Source organism: Centruroides sculpturatus, unplaced genomic scaffold (genome assembly GCF_000671375.1).
Source record: "Centruroides sculpturatus isolate CEXI.00-Female unplaced genomic scaffold, Cexi_2.0 scaffold452, whole genome shotgun sequence".
NCBI lineage: Eukaryota > Metazoa > Arthropoda > Arachnida > Scorpiones > Buthidae > Centruroides > Centruroides sculpturatus.
The window spans coordinates 560,448-580,147 of record NW_019384638.1 but is presented as its reverse complement, the minus strand read 5'-3'; the positions used below and the strand labels follow the sequence as shown (position 1 = coordinate 580,147).

The following is a 19,700-nucleotide window of genomic DNA, read 5'->3' as shown; positions in this document are numbered from 1 at the left end:
CATAGGACATTTAAAAAAAATCCAAAAATTGAGGTCAGGGGACCTACTGGTTGAAACAGCCTCTCCTCAACAAACAACAAAGCTTTTATCAATGAATAGACTTGGAGATATGGGAGTTTCAGTCACACCTCATGGAAGTTTAAACTCATCACGCGGTGTGATATCTGAGATTGATCTGATATCAGAAGACGAATCAGATATTCAGATCGGCCTTTCAGACCAAGGGGTCACTGCTGTTCGGCGTATCTTGATACGTCGGGATGGCAAGTTAATTTCAACCAAACATTTAATTCTCACCTTTAACAAGCCGACATTGCCATCTTTTATTACAGCAGGTTATCTGCGCTGCCCTGTCCGTCCGTACGTTCCAAATCCGCTGCGTTGTTTCAAATGCCAGCGGTTTGGACATTCACAGACATCCTGCCGTGGCAAGAGCGTATGTGCACAGTGTGGGACTGAAGGTCACGAGAGTACTGAGTGTACCCGTACCCCATGCTGTGTTAACTGCAAAGATGCCCATTCTTCCTACTCCCGAAAATGCCCTGCATGGCAAAGAGAAAAAGAGATACAACGGGTGAAAACAGTCAACAACATACCCTACCCAGAGGCTCGTTGTGTGGTCACTTCAACTGCACCTTTGAGACAGAAAACATTTGCTGCTGTTTTGAAATCCACAAAGACATGTGGGGTTCAAACAGATATTTCTGTCTCTCCAAGTGAATCTCTTACCTGCCATGCAAAATGTTTAATTCTCCCATCTCTCCAAACATCAGAAAAGGAGACCAAGAAGGCCAAAACACCTCTACCGAAAACAGGGGTAACAACAAGAAATGTGGGTTCAAAAAAGGCGAATAAAAATCCACTTAACAAGCAAAAAGTGAAAGCAGCTATCTCCAGATCAACTTAAAAATCAGAGACAGTCTATGAGTGAGTTCTCTGACTTTTCTGATGAAGAAAATAATATGGTGGTGACACAACCAACATCACCTCCAAAAGAAAAACCTCCCGTGAAATTAAAGAGGGACACCTTCACAAAGAATGCTGCCTCAAACACATAATGGATTATAAAATAATCCAATGGAACTGTCATGGTTTCTGCAACAATTTCTCTGACATTAAACACTTGACATCATCTACCCAATCTCTCTGTGTGGCACTCCAGGAGACTCATCTGAAACCTGGAGAAAGAATTACTTTAAAAGGATTCGATCTCTACCGCAAGGATGATGATAGCCACAACCGTGCCAGTGGAGGTGTGGCTATTTTGGTTTCAAATTACATTCCATCCTTACCAGTACAAATAACCACTGATTTGCAAGCTGTGGCAGTTAGAACTTCTATTGGAGGAACTGTCACAGTTTGTTCTATATACTTGCCACCAGATGTCAGAGTCAATGAGGATGAATTGGATACCTTAGTTGAACAGCTGCCAACTCCATTCCTTTTACTGGGTGATTTCAATGGCCACAATCCTATGTGGGGCAGTCCCGACATCAATTGTCGAGGCAGAGCCATAGAATGACTCATAGGCAATCAGCAAATGTATTTATTTAATACTGGAGATGTCACATACTTCCATACCCCAACAAGAACTTTTATTGCCATTGATTTATCACTAGTGAGTCCAAACCTGTTTTCAGCATTTTCATGGGAGGTTGGATCTAATCCACTCTCTAGCGACCACTTCCCAATACAGTAGAGCGTCGTTTATCCGAAGGTTGGTTATCCGAAACGTCGGTTATCCGAAAGAATTCCAGTCGACAAATTTAAATTTTCGCCACTGCTGTGGCGCTGTAATCTTTGACTATGTCTTCGGCTACTGAAATATTTTACGTTTTTGATACTAAATTAACTTCTGAAATATAATTTTTTATTGTTTTTATATTTTTCAATATATTTATTTTGTTCGTACAAAATAAAAAAATAATTTTTAATGATACAATAGTCTTCGTTAGGCTTAACATCGACGAAAATTCAACGCAAAGCGACACACAACGGAAAAAAATTTCAACACGGGATAAATTAATATATTTTTTCGTACATAATTGGTTATCCGAACAACCTCAGTCCCCAATTGATTCGGATAAACGACGCTCTACTGTATTTCTAAAATATCAAGGCAGAGAAAGCTGTGAAACAGCCTGTCCACCACGCTGGAAACTCGAAACAGCAGATTGGCCTGCATTCTCCTCTTTGGCTGATATCACTGAGGAAATTGTCAATACTACTGATATCAATGATGCAGTTGAAGTTGTCACTTCCAGTATTATTCAGGCAGCTGATAAAACAGTGGGGAAAACATCAACTAGATATCCAAAACATCCAAAACCATGGTGGGACCAAAATTGCGAGGCAGCACTTAAAAAACAAAAGAAAGCTTGGGGGATTTTCAGAAAGTACCCCACTACTAACAATTTGATTGCTTTTCAAAAAGCGAAGGCAAATGCCAGAAGAATAAGAAGGCAAAATCAAAGGGATTCTTGGAGGAAGTATGTTTGTAGCATAACATCTTCCACTAGCTCAAAAGCAGTCTGGGATAAAATCCATAAAATCAATGGGAAATATGCTTCTCTCTCTCTGTCCATGCTAGAAAATAATGGCACAATAATCAGCGATATACAGGGTATTGCCGATACTTTGGGTGAAACATTTTCTGCTTCATCCAGCAATATTATGTATCCAAGAAATTTTCAGGCTTATAAAGCCCAAAATGAAAAACAATATTTAAATTTCCATTCTTCATCTAATGAGGAATATAATGTGCCATTCACTAAAATTGAACTACATACAGCGATCTCTCGCTTGGGGAATAGTGCTGTAGGACCAGATAAAATCCACTACAGCATGATTAAAAATCTGTCAAACCATTCCCTTTCAAGTCTCCTGCATCTGTTTAACAGAACGTGGACAGAAAATACTTTTCCCAACTCTTGGAGACTTTCAATTAATATCCCCATACCAAAACCCGGTAAAGACCGCAAGAATCCCTCTAATTACAGACCAATCTCTCTGACAAGTTGCCTGTGTAAACTCTTTGAGAAGATGGTAAACAGACGCCTGATGTTCCTCCTAGAGGAAAAGAACTACTTCTCACCACATCAGAGTGGATTTCGTAGGAACAGAAGTACCACGGACAATTTAGTATCTAACATCTATACACGAAGCGTTTGTTAGACGACAGCACTTAGTGTCTGTATTTTTCGATATAGAGAAGGCCTATGATCGAAGTTGGCAATACGGGATACTCCGTGATTTGTATGAATTCGGGTTGCGGGGTAATTTGCCAACTTTTATAAAAAACTTCCTGCAGAATCGAAGATTCCAAGTCAGGATGGGCAACACACTATCTAGGCTCTTCACACAAGAAGAAGGTGTTCCTCAAGGTTGTATTTTGAGTGTGACTCTGTTCCTAATCAAAATTAACAGCATAGCTAAGTGTCTTCCTCCAAGTGTGAAACACTCTTTGTATGTGGATGACTTTTAGATCTACTGCCAGTCTAGTAACATGAGTTTTATTGAGAGACAACTGCAAACCTCCCTAAATCGCGTAGACAATTGGTCCAAGACCAATGGTTTTACCTTTAACACAGAGAAGACCTCGTGCATCCACTTCTGCCGAAGGCATAGTTTGCACCTGGATCCCGAAATTTACCTAAATGGGGTTAAAATCCCAATGGTGAACGAGGCAAAAATTTTGGGTGTTTTATTTGACCATAAACTGACGTTTTTAGCACATTTGCACAACTTGAAGAGTAATGTTTAAAATCTTTGAACCTTTTAAAGGTATTATGCTGCTCATCCTGGGGAGCAGACAAATGTTCTATGCTCAGGATTTATAGGGCCCTTGTCCGCTCAAAGCTGGATTACGGATGCATTGTTTATGGCTCTGCACGAGAATCTACTCTTCAGATGCTGGATCCAATCCACCATCAAGCACTGCGTTTGTGCACTGGCGCATTTCGAACTTCTCCTGTCCAAAGTTTGTATGTGGATGCTTATGAGCCTCCACTGTCTCTTAGGAGAGAACAGTTGTCTCTTTTTTATTATATAAAACAAAAATCTCTTACTAAACCCTCAGTTGATTGTACAGTATTAGATACTCAGATGAAACGATTATTTGAAGCTCGCCCAAGTAGTGTCCCTTCATTCGCCATAAGAATGGAGAATGTGAGCAGCACGATTGATCTGAATACCGGCAACATTTCATAGCTAGAGGTCTGTAGTATATCACCTTGGTCAACTCCTATGATAAATGCTGACCTTAGCTTAAAGCAATTTCCTAAGGAATCCACCCTGGTCTACAGACAGCACTTTGCAGAAATTCAGCACCGTGACAGGAATTTAATTCCTATTTATACAGATGGATCTAAATGATGATTATGTTGGCTCAGCCTTCGTCTGCCAGGATGAAATTGTGGCAGAACAAATTGCATTGAATTCTTCCATCTTTTCTGCGGAGTTGCATGCTATTTATTTAGCCTTAAAGTATGTAAATAGGAAAGGTCATCATTGCGGTGTGATTTACACTGACTCAGTTAGTGCACTTCAGGCTTTGATTTCATGCGAACCTAGTTCTCACTCTATAGTGATTAAAATTCATAATCTGATTTGCTATCTTCTTATGAGGAATCTCTCTATAAAATTTTGTTGGGTCCCAGGGCATGTTGGTATAAGAGGGAACGAAGAAGCTGATGCAGATGCAAAGGCAGCTAGTCCTTCACAGCATGAAATGCCTATCGAAGGATGTGATTTGAAGCTAGTAGTTAAAAAAACGACTAGCAGAGCGATGGCAAAACATGTGGAATGCACAAATCCACAANCTTTGGGAATTGTTTATTGACTTAGGCGCTGGCGGTTGATCGAGCCTTTTTCCTAGGGTTGCTAATTGTTTCGACAATTGCGCGATTTTTGCATCGAGAGCCGATTCTCTCCGCGAATTGACTTCTTCTTACTGTGCACTGCGACCCTCTACTGCGTCGTCGACGCTGGCGACTACATTTCGTGTTTTTCCTACTAGCTGATCTATTGTTTCCTCGCGGATTGCTACTTTCAGCGCTTCCGCAAAGGTCGGCGGATCATGGGTCATCACCTGTCGCTTCAGCTTATCGTTCAGTCCGTGCAGAAATTGGACTCGCAACTTTTCGTCCAATTCTCGCTGTTGACAGCGTTTGATAATTAAGTTTTCCTGTTCATTCGCGCCTGTTTGCTCTATCATTGTAGCGCTGGCAAGGTTTTGCAATCGGACTGCGAATTCTTGTGCCCTTTCATCTCTTTTCTGCATGCACGCGTGAAACTTCTGTACGCGTATGGAATATGGTTCTCGGTCAAATCGTTGAACCATTAACTTTTGGAAGGTCTGAAAATCCGTTACGCACTTCATGCTGAGGTCATGCCATGCGAAATCTCGGGCTATGCCTGCGAGCTTGCATTTGGCTATGCTCAGGCATTGTCTAGGAGTCCATCCCGCTAGACTCGCGATTTCTTTCAGTGTGTCAAAAAAATCTGTGACACGCCCTGTTTCACCCGAGAAGGTCGGGATCATTCCTCCAAACGCGGAAAAGGAGGAAAGAGAACCGCTATTGCCACCGTCTTGAGGTCGCGTGGGGACACTTGCATCTGCCTCCATCTTCGACCCACTTTGAAGAAAAAATTCTTTTGTCAGCGTAACTTACTTAAATTTTAGTGGGACTAAAATATCCCACTTCTGACACCAGTGTAAGTTCGCCGACTTCCTGGGGGGAATCGTTAATCCCGCGTCAGAATGATCTAGGGTCGTACGCGTGGGTGTGGCTCTAATTATTACTATAATTTTGTGCTGATAATCTGTGAATCATCTATGTTTAAAAGTGAGTTTGAAAATTGTACAAGTTATGAGATAAGACAGGTTAGTTGCCAATTTTAACTTGCAATTACAAGTTCTTCAAATAATTTTTTTTTGTCTAAAATTACCAATAGTGTCTTTAAAACACATGAAGAAATCCTTTGTTTCCTGCAGACATATTCTTCCACCAAAATTTCTCACAAAATCACTAAATGCATGTGCTTCATCTTTAGTACTCTCACATTTGTTTTCTGTACTTCAATCTATACTTTAATTGATGTTATTAGACACACTGAATTGAACATGTTTCTTAAAAGTTTGTATGTTCTCAGTAATGCTCCTTCTCTATATAATAACTAAATTCTGGAATTTTGGGTGCAGCACCCATTTCATAAAATAATAGGGCATGATGAACTGACACTAAAAATGCAGAGATATTTTTTGAAATAGTATGAGGCCAGAAAAATGCACCCAATCCATACTCCTACACTCATTTTATTACTTTTCACCCAAACTACATTCATTTTGCAATATTTTAAAGTTTAAACCTATGCAGAGATTGGGAATAATAATTTTGCTGAATTCAACATTACAGATTCAACACTGCTGCAATAATTATGTAAATCTGTCTATCTGTCTTTTTTATTCCAAGCCATTCACAGTACAATGTCATTTCTCAGAAAAGTTCACATCTTGAGTAGAGGGAGAATCTGTTTATAGGCATTGATATAAATGGACTCTCCTTCTATGTAAAAATATCATATGAGCAGAATCAGAGAATATGGAGCAAACCACTAAAGTTTGAAAAACAGCAACTATCAAAACTGTTAGACTGGACAATGCTTTTTTGAGATTAGGAAAAACTGGTTAGATTCACATAACTAGTTACATGACAAAGGAACAAAGATTACACTGACTTGACTCATGAAGGTCAGTGCTGAAAAAGAGAGAGTAAAATGAGGTCACTGTCACTAACAGCTCCCCAAGGGGTCAACAGCACCACCAACCTTTTATTATGTAACAGGAAAAATATTTACAAAACATCATTGTGACACAATGCGTTGTATGTATCAATGTCATAGAATATTTAACAATGACTTCAATCATTGATTCCAACAAAAAAATGGATTTGAGCTATCATCTTTTGTTTAGATTTTGTAAAAGTTCAAAATTCTGAAGTTTATATTTATTGAAATACTGAATAATTAGAATAATTTTCATTTTGTGCATAACTTACAACACACAGATTATGTGTGTTTAATTTAATTAAAAGACAATTTGAAAGAAGAGCAGATTATATGATGGGTGGGTTCTATGTTGATTTTAAATTGCAATTATGAATTATATGGAGCAACAATTACTCCATAAATACAGAGCATATATACTGAGGTGGGTTATGTAAAGGTTTTATTTTCATTTAGTCAATTTCTGAAGGATATACACCAATATGGGTTATATGCCACTGCAGATTATACACAAAAATATGATAAACAGAAAACTATAAAGTACTGGTACAAAAATAATCTGATTTTCAGATGTAATACATTTTTAAAAATTTATATAAAAGTAGAATATCCAAAAGTTTAATCCAAATTTAAACAATGTTATAAATGGACCTCCAGAGTTAGAAGAAAAATTAATATAATGTAAAAAGTAAAATTCTAAAAAACAATTAACTTCTAAACAATTCTAAAGAAAAATTAACTTCTGTTATTAAAATAGGAAATTTTTACTTTTTTGAACTTTTTTTACTTTTTTTGAATATATTACAATGCATAAAACATTATTCTAAATATTAAAATCATAAATTAAACAAAATTTTATTCTGTTTTTTTTTACACAAAATAAAAATTAATTTTTACAAATGATTTTGCTGTTACAGAAATAAAAACTGGAAGAAAGTTCATTGCATAATAGCTTGAAAGTTTTGTCTGTTAGTAAAAATGTATAAAAGTGAAAATTTGGCATATGAAAAATGATTTTAGGATATTGAGGTATTATGTACAAAAGTGTGAGTTATCTGAAAATTGAGAGTATCTGTATAATAAAGCAATTTTTTATTTTTTATTTTTTATGAAATTGTTTATTGATTCTTTATGTTCTAATCACACTTATTAATACTGGAGTGAAAATACAGCACCAAACCTTATTTGCAGTACCTTCTAAACAATTCTCCAGCAGCTTAATAACTTGATAACAACTAATGTTTTTGATCTTTCAGCTGGATCTTCTTCAGGTCAAACATTAACATTGCATTTTTTAAAAAGTTCCATTATGTAAGTTCGCCGACTTCCTGGGGGGAATCGTTAATCCCGCGTCAGAATGATCTAGGGTTGTACGCGTGGGTGTGGCGGAGGAGACACAGATGACAAGAATCTCACAAAAACCCATTTATTTTATACATAAAATTAAACTTACACCTAGGAACAAATATTGTCTAGATACAATCGACTGTTTGGACGTCGTGGATGTTTATCTATCGTCACTCGGAGATGGGCCCCGGGGCTGCGGCAGATAAGGAGACTTGTCGGTAGGCGTCGGCGGCATGGCTCTCTCGATGGACACTAGTGCGGACTCTTCGTCTTCTGTGCGTCGACACACAGTGAGTTTTCGCTTCGGACTTTTTGGAGTGCAGGTACTCCGTAGCACAGTTTACGGAAGAAGTCCCTCTGTCCTTGAAGATCGGGGATTATATCAATCTCCGTTCTCTAATTTGTTTTCTGATTGGCTCCCTCGTCTGTTTCTAAGCGAAAAACGATTCCTTTTCGAGTCACGAGAAAGATCCGCCTTGAAGAATCCACTTGACACCATCCGTTATTCTGGCTGCAAAATGTCGATGGAACTTTGAAACTTGCGCTCATATTTTCCACCATTGTTGTCTAGTCTGTGACGTTTTTGAAATTTAACGACACGACGCGATGTCCTTTTTCGTCATTAATCTTTCCTCTTTTCCAAATTTCTATGTTCTAATTATGTGCATATGAATGACTTTTCAAAGGTCCATCTCTACTGGAGGTTGTTTGTTTACAATTATTAATTAATCATTTAAAATTATTACGTTCTGTTTACACCAATAAAGTTTTTTTTTCTCTCATCGCGGTTTCATATGACTAACACAACTAATTCGATCTTTGATCGGTTTTTAACAATAGACAATTTTTCTTCTAGTTTCTTTTTAATAAATTTCTAATAATAATTATTTAATTTCAATTCATTTTTTGGGTCCTCACAATTAATCAAACATGTCTCCAGGTTAAATTAGCTGCATGATGTCATTGTTGGAACTAAAAGTATTATCTTTTTTCTTCCTCATATCCACATTTACAAACGATATATGGATGATATTTGATCATTTGGAAAACTAAACCAAACATAGGGATGCCATGAACAACAACCTATTTTGGCTTGAGTTTCAAACTGGACCAATCCAGCAATACACAAGCCCACTTCTTAGATCTACAACTGTTCATTCAAGAGGGCAACATCTATACAAACATTTATTACAAACTGGATCATCTGCCAGTGTTTATACCAGTATCCTCCTGTGATCCATATTCATATAAATTGGTGACATTTCAATTCCTAACAAAGAGGGCCAGTAACGGAATGATTAATTAAAGTGGGCTTTCACGCACTGCACTTACCATAAAGATACATTAAAGGATTCTTCAGGCGATGTAACCGCCTGAAGTTTTTGCAACCAAAAAGGCATTATCCAAAAATTGGCCAAAGCATATACCAAAAATAACAATGGAAGGGATGGTTAATGTTACCTATGGTTCCGAAATGGCTGCACTTTGGTTAGGTTCATTTCGTTTCTGTTAGATTAACTACATTTTTAACAGATGTTTCCTTTTTTTTTATTTATTTATTTTATTCAAGAACTACCGTGAATCAATAACTAGTGACATTTGGCACTCAGTGGCCTGCCGGAGGCTCCCCTCTGGGAGGAGTCCATCTGGACCCTGAACAGTCAAAAGCATAGCCATTTTGGAACCATACGTAACATTAACCGAAGGGATAAATTATGCAGAAGATAAAGAAATGGATAATGGAAATATTGGGATGATGTTTGTTTGTATAATGGAAGTAGTGGGCATGATACCAATACTTGTCTTATAGTAGTAAGGTACAATCATATTATGAAGAACATAACTTTTTAAAAATGCAACATTTATGTTTGATCTGAAGATGATCCAGCTGAAGGATCAAAAACGTTAGTTGTTATGAAGTTAATAAGCTACTAGAGAAGGTACTGCAAAGATTGATTGATTGGTGCTATATTGATTCTTTTATAAAATATAAGATACTTACTTTTTTCCTATATATTTTTGTTCCAATTACACCCACTATTACAAAAACAATTGCAGTAATAAATACACATACAATAATAATAACATTCAGTTTTGAAATTTTAAAATTTTTATCTTCATTTTTCTCATCTGAAATAGTCATGATTTTTTTATTATAAAGATAATAAATAAAATGAAGATGATTTTTCTATTAATAATTTCTTGACAAACCTGAAATAACTTGCAATGTTATGTTTCTAGTAATATAACCACCTCTGTTCTCTGCTTTGCATTGATATAATCCTGAATCCGTATTAATAACTCTATTTATAAGCAGTCGCTGATTACTTAATTTGAATTTTATTGCCTTTGATTCAGAATGTTTTAACAGCTTTTGATTGCGATACCACTTTATAACAGGATATGGAGATCCTCTTACATAACAAAAAAACTGATACTCTTGATTTTGTTTAACAGTTACTTTAGTTCCATTTAAATTTGTTGAAATCAACATTGGTTTAATTATATCTGTAAATTCAATAATAATAATTTTAAAAATTATTAAATAATAAAAATATAATTATTATACACCATAATATTATGTTTTATATAAGTAGACTATAATATATTGCTGAAAAATGTGCAAATAGACTGAAATTATATCCAAATGGTTCTCAACAACTTTTCACTTAGTCTCGAAAATTCAGCTTGAGATAAGACTTCGCAGGTTAGTAGTATACCTCAAGGGTGTCCACCCAGAAGAATTGTAAGGTGCACTAACCAGAAGATTCTGAGAAAAAGGGCTCTAAAGTTTTAAGCGTAGCTCATATACTAGTCGATTTTACACTATGGCAACACAGCGAAATGGCTGAGTCTGTAGTGAACGCACTTGCCACACAGGCTATTTAGATTCGATCTTACCCTCGGCTAACATTATTTTTTTAATTGTTTTAAAAATTATAACAACTTTTTGATGAATAACAAAAAATATTTGTTCTATTATTCTATTAAAGAGTACAATTTTAGTTACAACTCGTAAAATTGAAATTCACTGCTATTAGTGAATATTTTTTATATTAGTTAACAATTAATAAATTTTACATATAATTACACATTATTACTGTTTTATAATTATTGTAAATTCTTACCTTTCACAACAAAGCTAATTGAACTGCTAATAACATCAGTATTATTATCCAAGGGTTGACCATAACAGATATAAACTCCAGAATTATTAACATAAATAGGACGAAAATTAATTACAATTACATGAGAATATAAAGTTGCCTCATATGAAATGTTGATATCTATATTTAATAATAAAATATAAAATAAATATAAAATTTATTTTAAAAAATAATAATTTTATGGGGGGAATCGTTAATCCCGCGTCAGAATGATCTAGGGTCGTACGCGTGGGTGTGGCGGAGGAGACACAGATGACAAGAATCTCACAAAAACCCATTTATTTTATACATAAAATTAAACTTACACCTAGGAACAAGAATTATCTAGATACAGTCGACTGTTTGGACGACGTGGATGTTTGTCTCTCGTCATTCGGAGATGGGCCCCGGGGCTGCGGCAGGTAAGGAGACTTGTCGGGAGGTGTCGGCGGCACGGCTCTTTCGATGAACACTTGTGCGGACTCTGCGTCTTCTGTGNGAAGGATTAATATATAATATAAAAAAAATTTCAAATTGTTATTTTTACAGGATCAATTATAAAACATTTTCCAGTATAAATAAATAAGATAATTATTATAAAAAATTTTAAAGGTAAGGGGTCATCCATAAATTCCGTAAGGTATTTTGAGGTGGGTGGGGGGTCAAGGATTTCTTACGATTTCTTATTCAGGGGTAGGGAGTAATAGATCTCGTCTTACGTAATATTCTTATTTTTTGATCTCATTGAATGGTGGAGTTTTGAATTTGGCTTCAATTTGGCCGTTTCTATTAAGAACGTTCATTGTACTAACGCCATCTCATAAAATAATAACGCTAGCGGACTCATTTTTTATCATGGGAGAAAGGCCGTGTGGTGTTTCTCTTTCTCAATTTTTTTTTTATATTAGAATAAGTGCACCACTCCTATGGGTGTATAACACTAAGAATATGTAAACCAAAATATATGATACAAAGTAAACGTAAAATTAGTATTCGGTTTTAGTGAAAACTAAAATGTAAAACTAGAAATTAGAAATAGTCTTTTCTTCCATATATTTTGAATATAATTGTAAAAAGCATCACACAGTGGCTTCTAAACAAGCATATCAAGTGGACATGGCCACTTGATATGCCTATATTAGGCCTATATTATTTTACAATTTTTCACATTTACTTGATTATCATGCCATAATTTTAACATTGTTTCCATCTCAGCGATAATACTGTGACGTTTACGAATGATGCTTGAATTTAAAGATTGAGCATTTTTCACAGCTTCGAGAATTTTTTCTTTACCTTTTACAATTGTTCTGACCGTCAATTCTGGTAGATCAAATTTCTTTGCCAATTCACAAATTTTCATTTTTGTATCGAAGTCTTTAATAATGGGTACGTTTGTAAAGTCAAACGAGTTAAATGCATTAGTAACGAATCGTTCGAAAAGTCTAATGAAATAGGAATAACGATGACATCATTCTCGTTTAACTCGTTTGACTTTACGAACATACCCAATGTTAACTTTACATTCCAAAGATAAAGTTTTTCTTTTCTTGTTTGATGCAGAAGAATCAGTTCTACTTCATTTGGATGACATAGTAGAGTCTCTCGAGTCTTCGTAGATATAACAAACACAGAAATAAATAACACAAAATAAATTGTAGCTATGTGTCAATTCGACGCGACACATCTGAACATGTAAGATGAACTGTGGTATTCGTGTGATTGAAGCAGTACGATCCATGAATGAAACGTACAGAAAGGAACCTACGACAGTTACAATTATAAACACTCTCCTTTATTCAATACGAACAGGTTCGGTTTCATCAGGAATCCCAACTGTTTTGTAATTTAATTTTACAATGTGAGGGGTATCAACAGGAATCTTTCCAGTTTTACAATAAATCACGGTACGAAATCTTACCGGCGCGTAACAATTAATATTCTATAGTCGCGTAACTAAAATCTAACTTAATCCTAACTTAAGGCTAACTTAATACTAAGGAAATGACAAGGAAGATAGGACAGCGGGAAGGTAGAAGAAAAGAAGAGATAACTTCACCCGGGCCTTTCTTATGTTCTGGTGTCTTTGCGCTTTGGGTAGGACTGTCTCAACGACGGTGGCTCTTGCTTCCACTATGCTCTTAAACACGTCAGTCGTCGGATCTCTAATCCTGAAGATTCCGATCTATCTGGAGGTGTCCACAAGCCTTATGACCTGATCATGGATCCTCCTCAGTCCGTCACTCGATTCTCCCAAGAACTTCCTTTGTTCTTCGCTACGAAGTCACGTTCAGGTGTCCCTTCGACACGTCTCGCTCTCCCCGAGTCTCGTCGACGACTGCCTTTTTCCCTTCTACCGTTTATCGTTCTCCTTTTGTTCTCAGCACGACTAATCCTACCCACTATTGTTCTTTCCAGTTCTAAGAACGGCTAATCTCACCCAAAGGCTATAACAGTCATTTGGAAGGTTCTAGAAGGAACAGACAAAGGAAATAGAAGAAATAGGGAAAGAGAAAGATTGGAACTATACTATATACAATTAAGATACATATGTATATATGGCCGACAGCCACAGAACAATAGTGTGGGGGGAGTGAGTAATCAAGGGTTGCGTGGTGCTCAAACAAAAGATGAATCAACGAGATTTGAAAATTGCATAACTCTGGGTTCGCATAAGTCGGGGTAGCGTAAGTCGAGGTATTACTGTATTAAATCTATTAAAATATTGTAAAGCATAATCAGCATCAATAAGATCATGCTGATTATCTTTCATGATTATTAAAATGATGTTTTAAATTTTTCAAATTTTTTACTGTAAGGTCTCGTTTTATGCGGTGGATACGTTCTACAGAAAAGCGTATATAAAAAATTCGCATAAAAAAAGACTTTACTTGCCTTGAAAAAGTAGGAATACGTTCCGTAATTTTCTAAAATCGCATAAAACCAAAACAACGAGTTAAAATTAACTTAAAACCGCATAAAAAAGTTTGCAGAAATTAAAAGAAATAGGCTGCTTAATAAATTACTTCGAATGTCTGAAAGAAATTCATATAAAAGCTTAAAATAAACTTGTATTCAAACTTAATTCAGTTTATTTTATTGAAAAGTAATACAAGGGGAATCCCCGAATTGCAAAAGCTCACTCTAAAAACAAATCACTGACATCTGGATGTGAAGAGTTAATTAAAACCCCTTTAGTTCCTCGCCCGAGTTAACTCGGGCAGGTTACATAGCGTTACATAAAACACGGTCCTTAAGGCCATTTTTGAAATTTTTTTTTTAATGTTTAGAATGTTTTTTAAGTCTCCAAATTTTTTAAAAATATTTAAAAATATACGGCCAGCTAGTGTTCACCCTACTTTAAACCCTTGTCCTCCCGCGACGTCTATGAGAATGCCCCGGGAAATCCAACTCCAGCTGTGTTCAAGGTCATCCAGATGTGTAAACAATGACTCATCGGTGTTAAATTTCACAGAAGGGCGAGACAAAGGAAGTTAAACTTTGAAGCTTTTTCTTCAAAATTAACGCATTTCTTTCGTTTTTTTCAGTTTTAAGTATTTTTTATGTTTAATTACATTTATATCAAAAATTGCTAGGAACTAAAGCGATTAAGGTAGATCTAGCTGTCCTTTACATCCATAAACGTTAAATGTCAGTGGAACAAATGGAGTGAGCTTTGAGCGTTCCACGATTTTTGGAGACTGTCTATACGTGGGCTTCCTAAACAAGCCTATATGTATGTTTGTCCAAGAAATTTTTGGATGAAATACAAACCGCACAACTTCAAAATCGCACAAAAATAATCTGCATAAAAAGAGACCTTACAGTATTTAGTTTAGGTGAAGACTTTACATAACTGGAACTTTTGATAAGATCATAGTAAAAGTTTTAGTATATTGCTGTAGGAAGTAAAAGTGTTAATAATTTGTTTATTTTTTGAAAGAAATGGGAGAATTTAGAAGATAGTTTAATCATTATTTATAAATAATATCAGATATATCATCAATAAGAAAGCATATCAGAAGACAATTCTTAAAAATGTAATAAAAAAATTTTTAGTTACAATTTATTTCATTTAAAATATCAAACATCATATAAGAAGTGTGCAAATAATGTTTACATAATAGTGATCTTTTGTTATAGATAAATCAAGTATAAAATAGTGAGATTGTTATCAGTACTAATTTTTTGATAAAAGTTAATAAAAAAATTTATAGCTACGAGTTTATTTAGTAAGAAGAAATAATGTTAAAAATCAAGCCATTATTTTTAGATTTAATACTATATGCAGGGTTCCTACTCAAATTTTTGTTTTCAATTTTGACTTTCCCTGACCAACTTTGTACCAATTTTCTGACCTTCACATCCCTTATAGCAGGGGTATAAAACTGGTGGCCCCTGATGTGAATTTTTGTGGCCCACGGCTACGATGCTGTACAATAAAATGAAATACAGAACAATATGTTACAAAAAAAATAGCAATTAACTGTCGTGTTATTGCTATGACATCATATGTTATATGCTACAATGCACTGGTCAACTGTGGGAGACCAGGCTGCGGTTATGCACCTCGCCAGTAAATTCAAGCCAATTTCAATCTAGAGATGCCAAGTTCAAAACTCACTAAAAAGGCTTATTTTATCTTGCAGAGAAAATAAGACTTTTCAAGCCTGTTTCTATAATAACTGATGGTGCTAAATTATTTTAGAGAAATATTGAGAAGTGGGAACTCCCAAAATATATTCCTATTTAGTGAAAAATACCCAGAAATTTAAAAGTTTGCTGATTTTATAGGTTTTAGGTTTTTTTATGGTTTTTGGAAGTACATATTTATGTGAGCAATTATTTTCATGCATGAAATTAAATAAATGATTTACAGATCAAGATTAACTGATAAACATCTATCTGCCATAATGAAGATTGTTTGTTCTCAGTCTTTGAATCCAGATATTGAAAAACTAGGAGGAGGAAGAAAGTGCTGGCAAGAGTTTCTAATAAAAACAATTAATTTAGTTTTATAAATATGTACATTAAATAAAATAAATGTTTAAATAAAAGCAATACTATAGCAATTATATATTGCTGAGTTGAATTCACTGAACTATTGATATATAATGTGTTTTAATTCATCTATCTATATTCCTGCCTTCTCAATTCAAATTATAATTTTAAGAAAATTTGTAATTGTGATGTGGCCCACATAAATCTTACCAGTTGCATTAAATGGCCCATTGTTTAGATGAGTTTGACACACCTGCCTTATAGTATGAGACATTGACAAAAGAAAACAGTATTTGACTTACTATGCATATAAGCTATTGCTTCTCAAACTTTTTAATTCATTATTTTTTCTGATTAACAGTTATATATTTGTATAATTGCCAAATTATTAAAACTAAAAATAAAATGTTTTATTAAATTAAACTAGTTTATCTGTTATTAATCCACAATCATAAATCTATATGTCTGAGAAAAAGAAAAAAAGCCATTATTTACTTATTATTCATGAACAAAACCTATATAATTCATGCACAAAAGTATATATTTATTAAATTTATCCCTTAATAAATTTCCTGAACTTTATAAAATATTAGTAAACTGAAAAAAATTCAAAAATTGTTTTGTTATGTAATCAAAATTATTAAAATGAAAAATGATAAACAACAACATTTTAATTAAAATTATTTATCATTTTTTATACTTTGTAAATTTTTGGGGAAATTTTGTGTATGCATGGGAGAAATTTTGGATCCTGAAAATATTCTGCATCACTTTTCATAAGCTGTATTGCACCACTTTACTTCTTGCTGTCTGCAGTTGGCTACACTTTGTCAAGCACACTGTCAGCAAAAATTCAACAAGGCAGCCAAGGAGGCAAATTCCCTGACTTTCCAGGTATATAAGAACCTTGTATATGAGTAATTCTGTTAATTAAGTAACCTTGAAATTGTTATCAATGTAATATATATATTTTTTGATTAATTTATTATTATGTGGCCATCGGCCATATTGTTGTATATTATTTTCATGTTAGTTGTTAAGATAGTTGTAATATTTCCTTTCCTTATTTTCTGTCGTCTCTCTGCTCTTTGTTCCATTGTTTATCACCTTCCAGGAACTTCTCAATTGTGCAGGTGGTGGTCAGGGCCAGATCATCGCATAGACAAATGAGACAAATGTCTAGGGCCCAGATTTTAGAAGATCCCGGTCAAACTGTCTATTTTGAAAAGATTTGTAAATAAGATTCTTCCGATAATTTACATTTTTTATTCTTTTTTACAGTGATTAAATATTTTTTATTAATAAAAAATTAAGATTTGTTTTAGTTTTTCACATTATTTAGTTTTGTTTTATTTATTGTTTTATATTTTTTGTGTGCTCTATTTCTTGTGGAGAGGGAGGGGGCCCGGTAAAAGGAAAGTGTCTAGGGCCCTAAAGTGAGTTAATCCGGCCTTGGTGGTGGTGACCTAGATAGGACAATAGAAAGGGATAGCCTGGAGGGCTAAAAGTGAGATACGAGGACACTTTTTGGTTTGCGATCAGAGAGAGAAGACGTGTGTGAAACAAGGTAAAACAAGGGAGACAATAGGCCTAATGAGAGACTTCCTAGAGGACCTTGGAATAACTTGATAAGAGAACATTTGGAAAACATATAATGAAAACTTGAATGGAATCGGCTATATTCTGCATATACCATTTGGACGAATAATTAAGAAAGATTCACCACGTGGTTATCGGAGAGTTTGGGTACCCTTTTTCCACTATCACCATATATCCATCTGCCTCACTTTCTATCTTTTCTTCCAACCCACCTTTTGGGTGTATTTGTAAGTAGTTTTAAGTATTTAGATATAAGTTTTTCCTTTTTTGTATGTCGTGAGATCATTTGTCACATGATTCTAATTAATGGTTCCGCCCAAGGATTTTGCGGAAATTATATGTAGAAGGTAAAACTAAGGAGTAGTGTCAGAACCTTAAAGAATCTTGTAAAATCTAAGCATGGGTGAAATAAAAGCAACATTGTTGTACACTGTATGCTAGTCCTTTTTGTTAGGTTACTCTCACCATGTGTGTTTACCACAATTATCTAGTAATTATATTTATAATTACAGTCACACTTGATTTTAAAATATCATCATGACAGTTCAAATATTTATTATATTCAACTTAATTAATTTTGTGAAATTATAAGTATAATATGTTAAGATTTATTAATTTTAGATATTTAGTTATATTTGCATTTAGATAATTGGGATATTTATTAAAAAGTAATAAAAAGATACAACTTAAGTTTGTTTCCAAAAGGTCTGTTATGTCTGATGAATTCTTTTCTTCTAAAGGAAACCATTCCCATCTAATACTATTATAGTGAAATATATTTGCTTGACATTCAATTGTAACATTGTCTAATTCAACAGGTGACTTTAAAGAAATTTTACTTCTAAATCCATCTTCAACATCTGAAATGTAAAATTCATTATTTTATTACTGCTAAAAATTCAATAATAATAGTATAATTATAGATAACACCAAACAAAAGAAATGATTTAATTCAGAAATTCTACTGTTTATTGCATACAGAAATAATACATTATGATGTTTATTATCAAAAATATTTTCAAAATATTTCAACCTCATTTTCAAAAAAAACATGTGGATTCTATACAGACTTCAGTTTACTGTAGTATTAAATTTCAAATGTTGAAATTTTAAATTTGACTGTTCAATTAATCAAGTCAAAATTATTTTTTCTGAAAAATAATATAAATCATTAAACAATTTCTTTCAATAATGGTATTTGAATCTGATACTTGATACTGAATGTAAATTCAGTATCAAGTACTTATAATTGAAAATTATTTTATTTACTTTTCATGTCAACATTTGTGTCATTTTTATTAATATTATTCTATTTTTATTAAATGTGATGTGATTGCCCTTACCTTAGGAAAATATTATTCTCCTAATGTAGAGGCAATAATAATTTCTAATTTCTGTTAAAATAATTTTCAAGAATGATGTATATTCTTTATTTTATTTATATATTTGTGATGCATCATTACTTAATTAATTAATGTAACACATTTTTGCATTACTTTAAATATTTTTTTTAAGCTTTCTAAAATATATTTTTAATATATGCTACATATGTGTAGCTTAAAATATTTCAAAATAAAAAGTTTAAGATCAAACCAATGACTTTTTAATTGACAGATGTTAAGATCAGATGATACTATGTACAATACATACATATAAATATCTAAAAGACTGATAATTATATATTAAAGCCAAACAATTGCTGGATTAAATTTGGCTACATTACTGCTACTATTAATAAATAAATACTGAGTAATTTGGCACTAGAAGTAGACACCATCTCTTATTAAATTTAATAATTATAATTAAATTAATATTTATTAA

General features: G+C 34.0%; 2 protein-coding genes and 1 pseudogene across 2 annotated transcripts in view; 2 read left to right on the top strand and 1 right to left on the bottom strand.

The window, feature by feature from the left end:
• LOC111625916 (vascular endothelial growth factor receptor 3-like) overlaps positions 1 to 19,700 on the bottom strand; it is a 73,922-nt gene that overhangs the window by 12,596 nt on the left and 41,626 nt on the right. The window contains exons 9-12 of the mRNA XM_023369180.1: positions 18,566 to 18,739; positions 11,262 to 11,420; positions 10,345 to 10,641; positions 10,136 to 10,263 (exon numbers count right to left, since the gene is read on the bottom strand). Of these exons, the coding sequence (XP_023224948.1) occupies positions 10,136 to 10,263; positions 10,345 to 10,641; positions 11,262 to 11,420; positions 18,566 to 18,739 (758 nt within the window). The remainder of the gene's footprint in view (positions 1 to 10,135; positions 10,264 to 10,344; positions 10,642 to 11,261; positions 11,421 to 18,565; positions 18,740 to 19,700) is intronic.
• LOC111625912 lies at positions 8 to 941 on the top strand. Its single transcript, XM_023369176.1, has one exon. The coding sequence runs from the start codon at positions 92 to 94 to the stop codon at positions 905 to 907; it is 816 nt and encodes a 271-aa protein (XP_023224944.1). The 5' UTR covers positions 8 to 91; the 3' UTR covers positions 908 to 941.
• Positions 3,175 to 4,807, top strand: LOC111625913 (annotated as a pseudogene).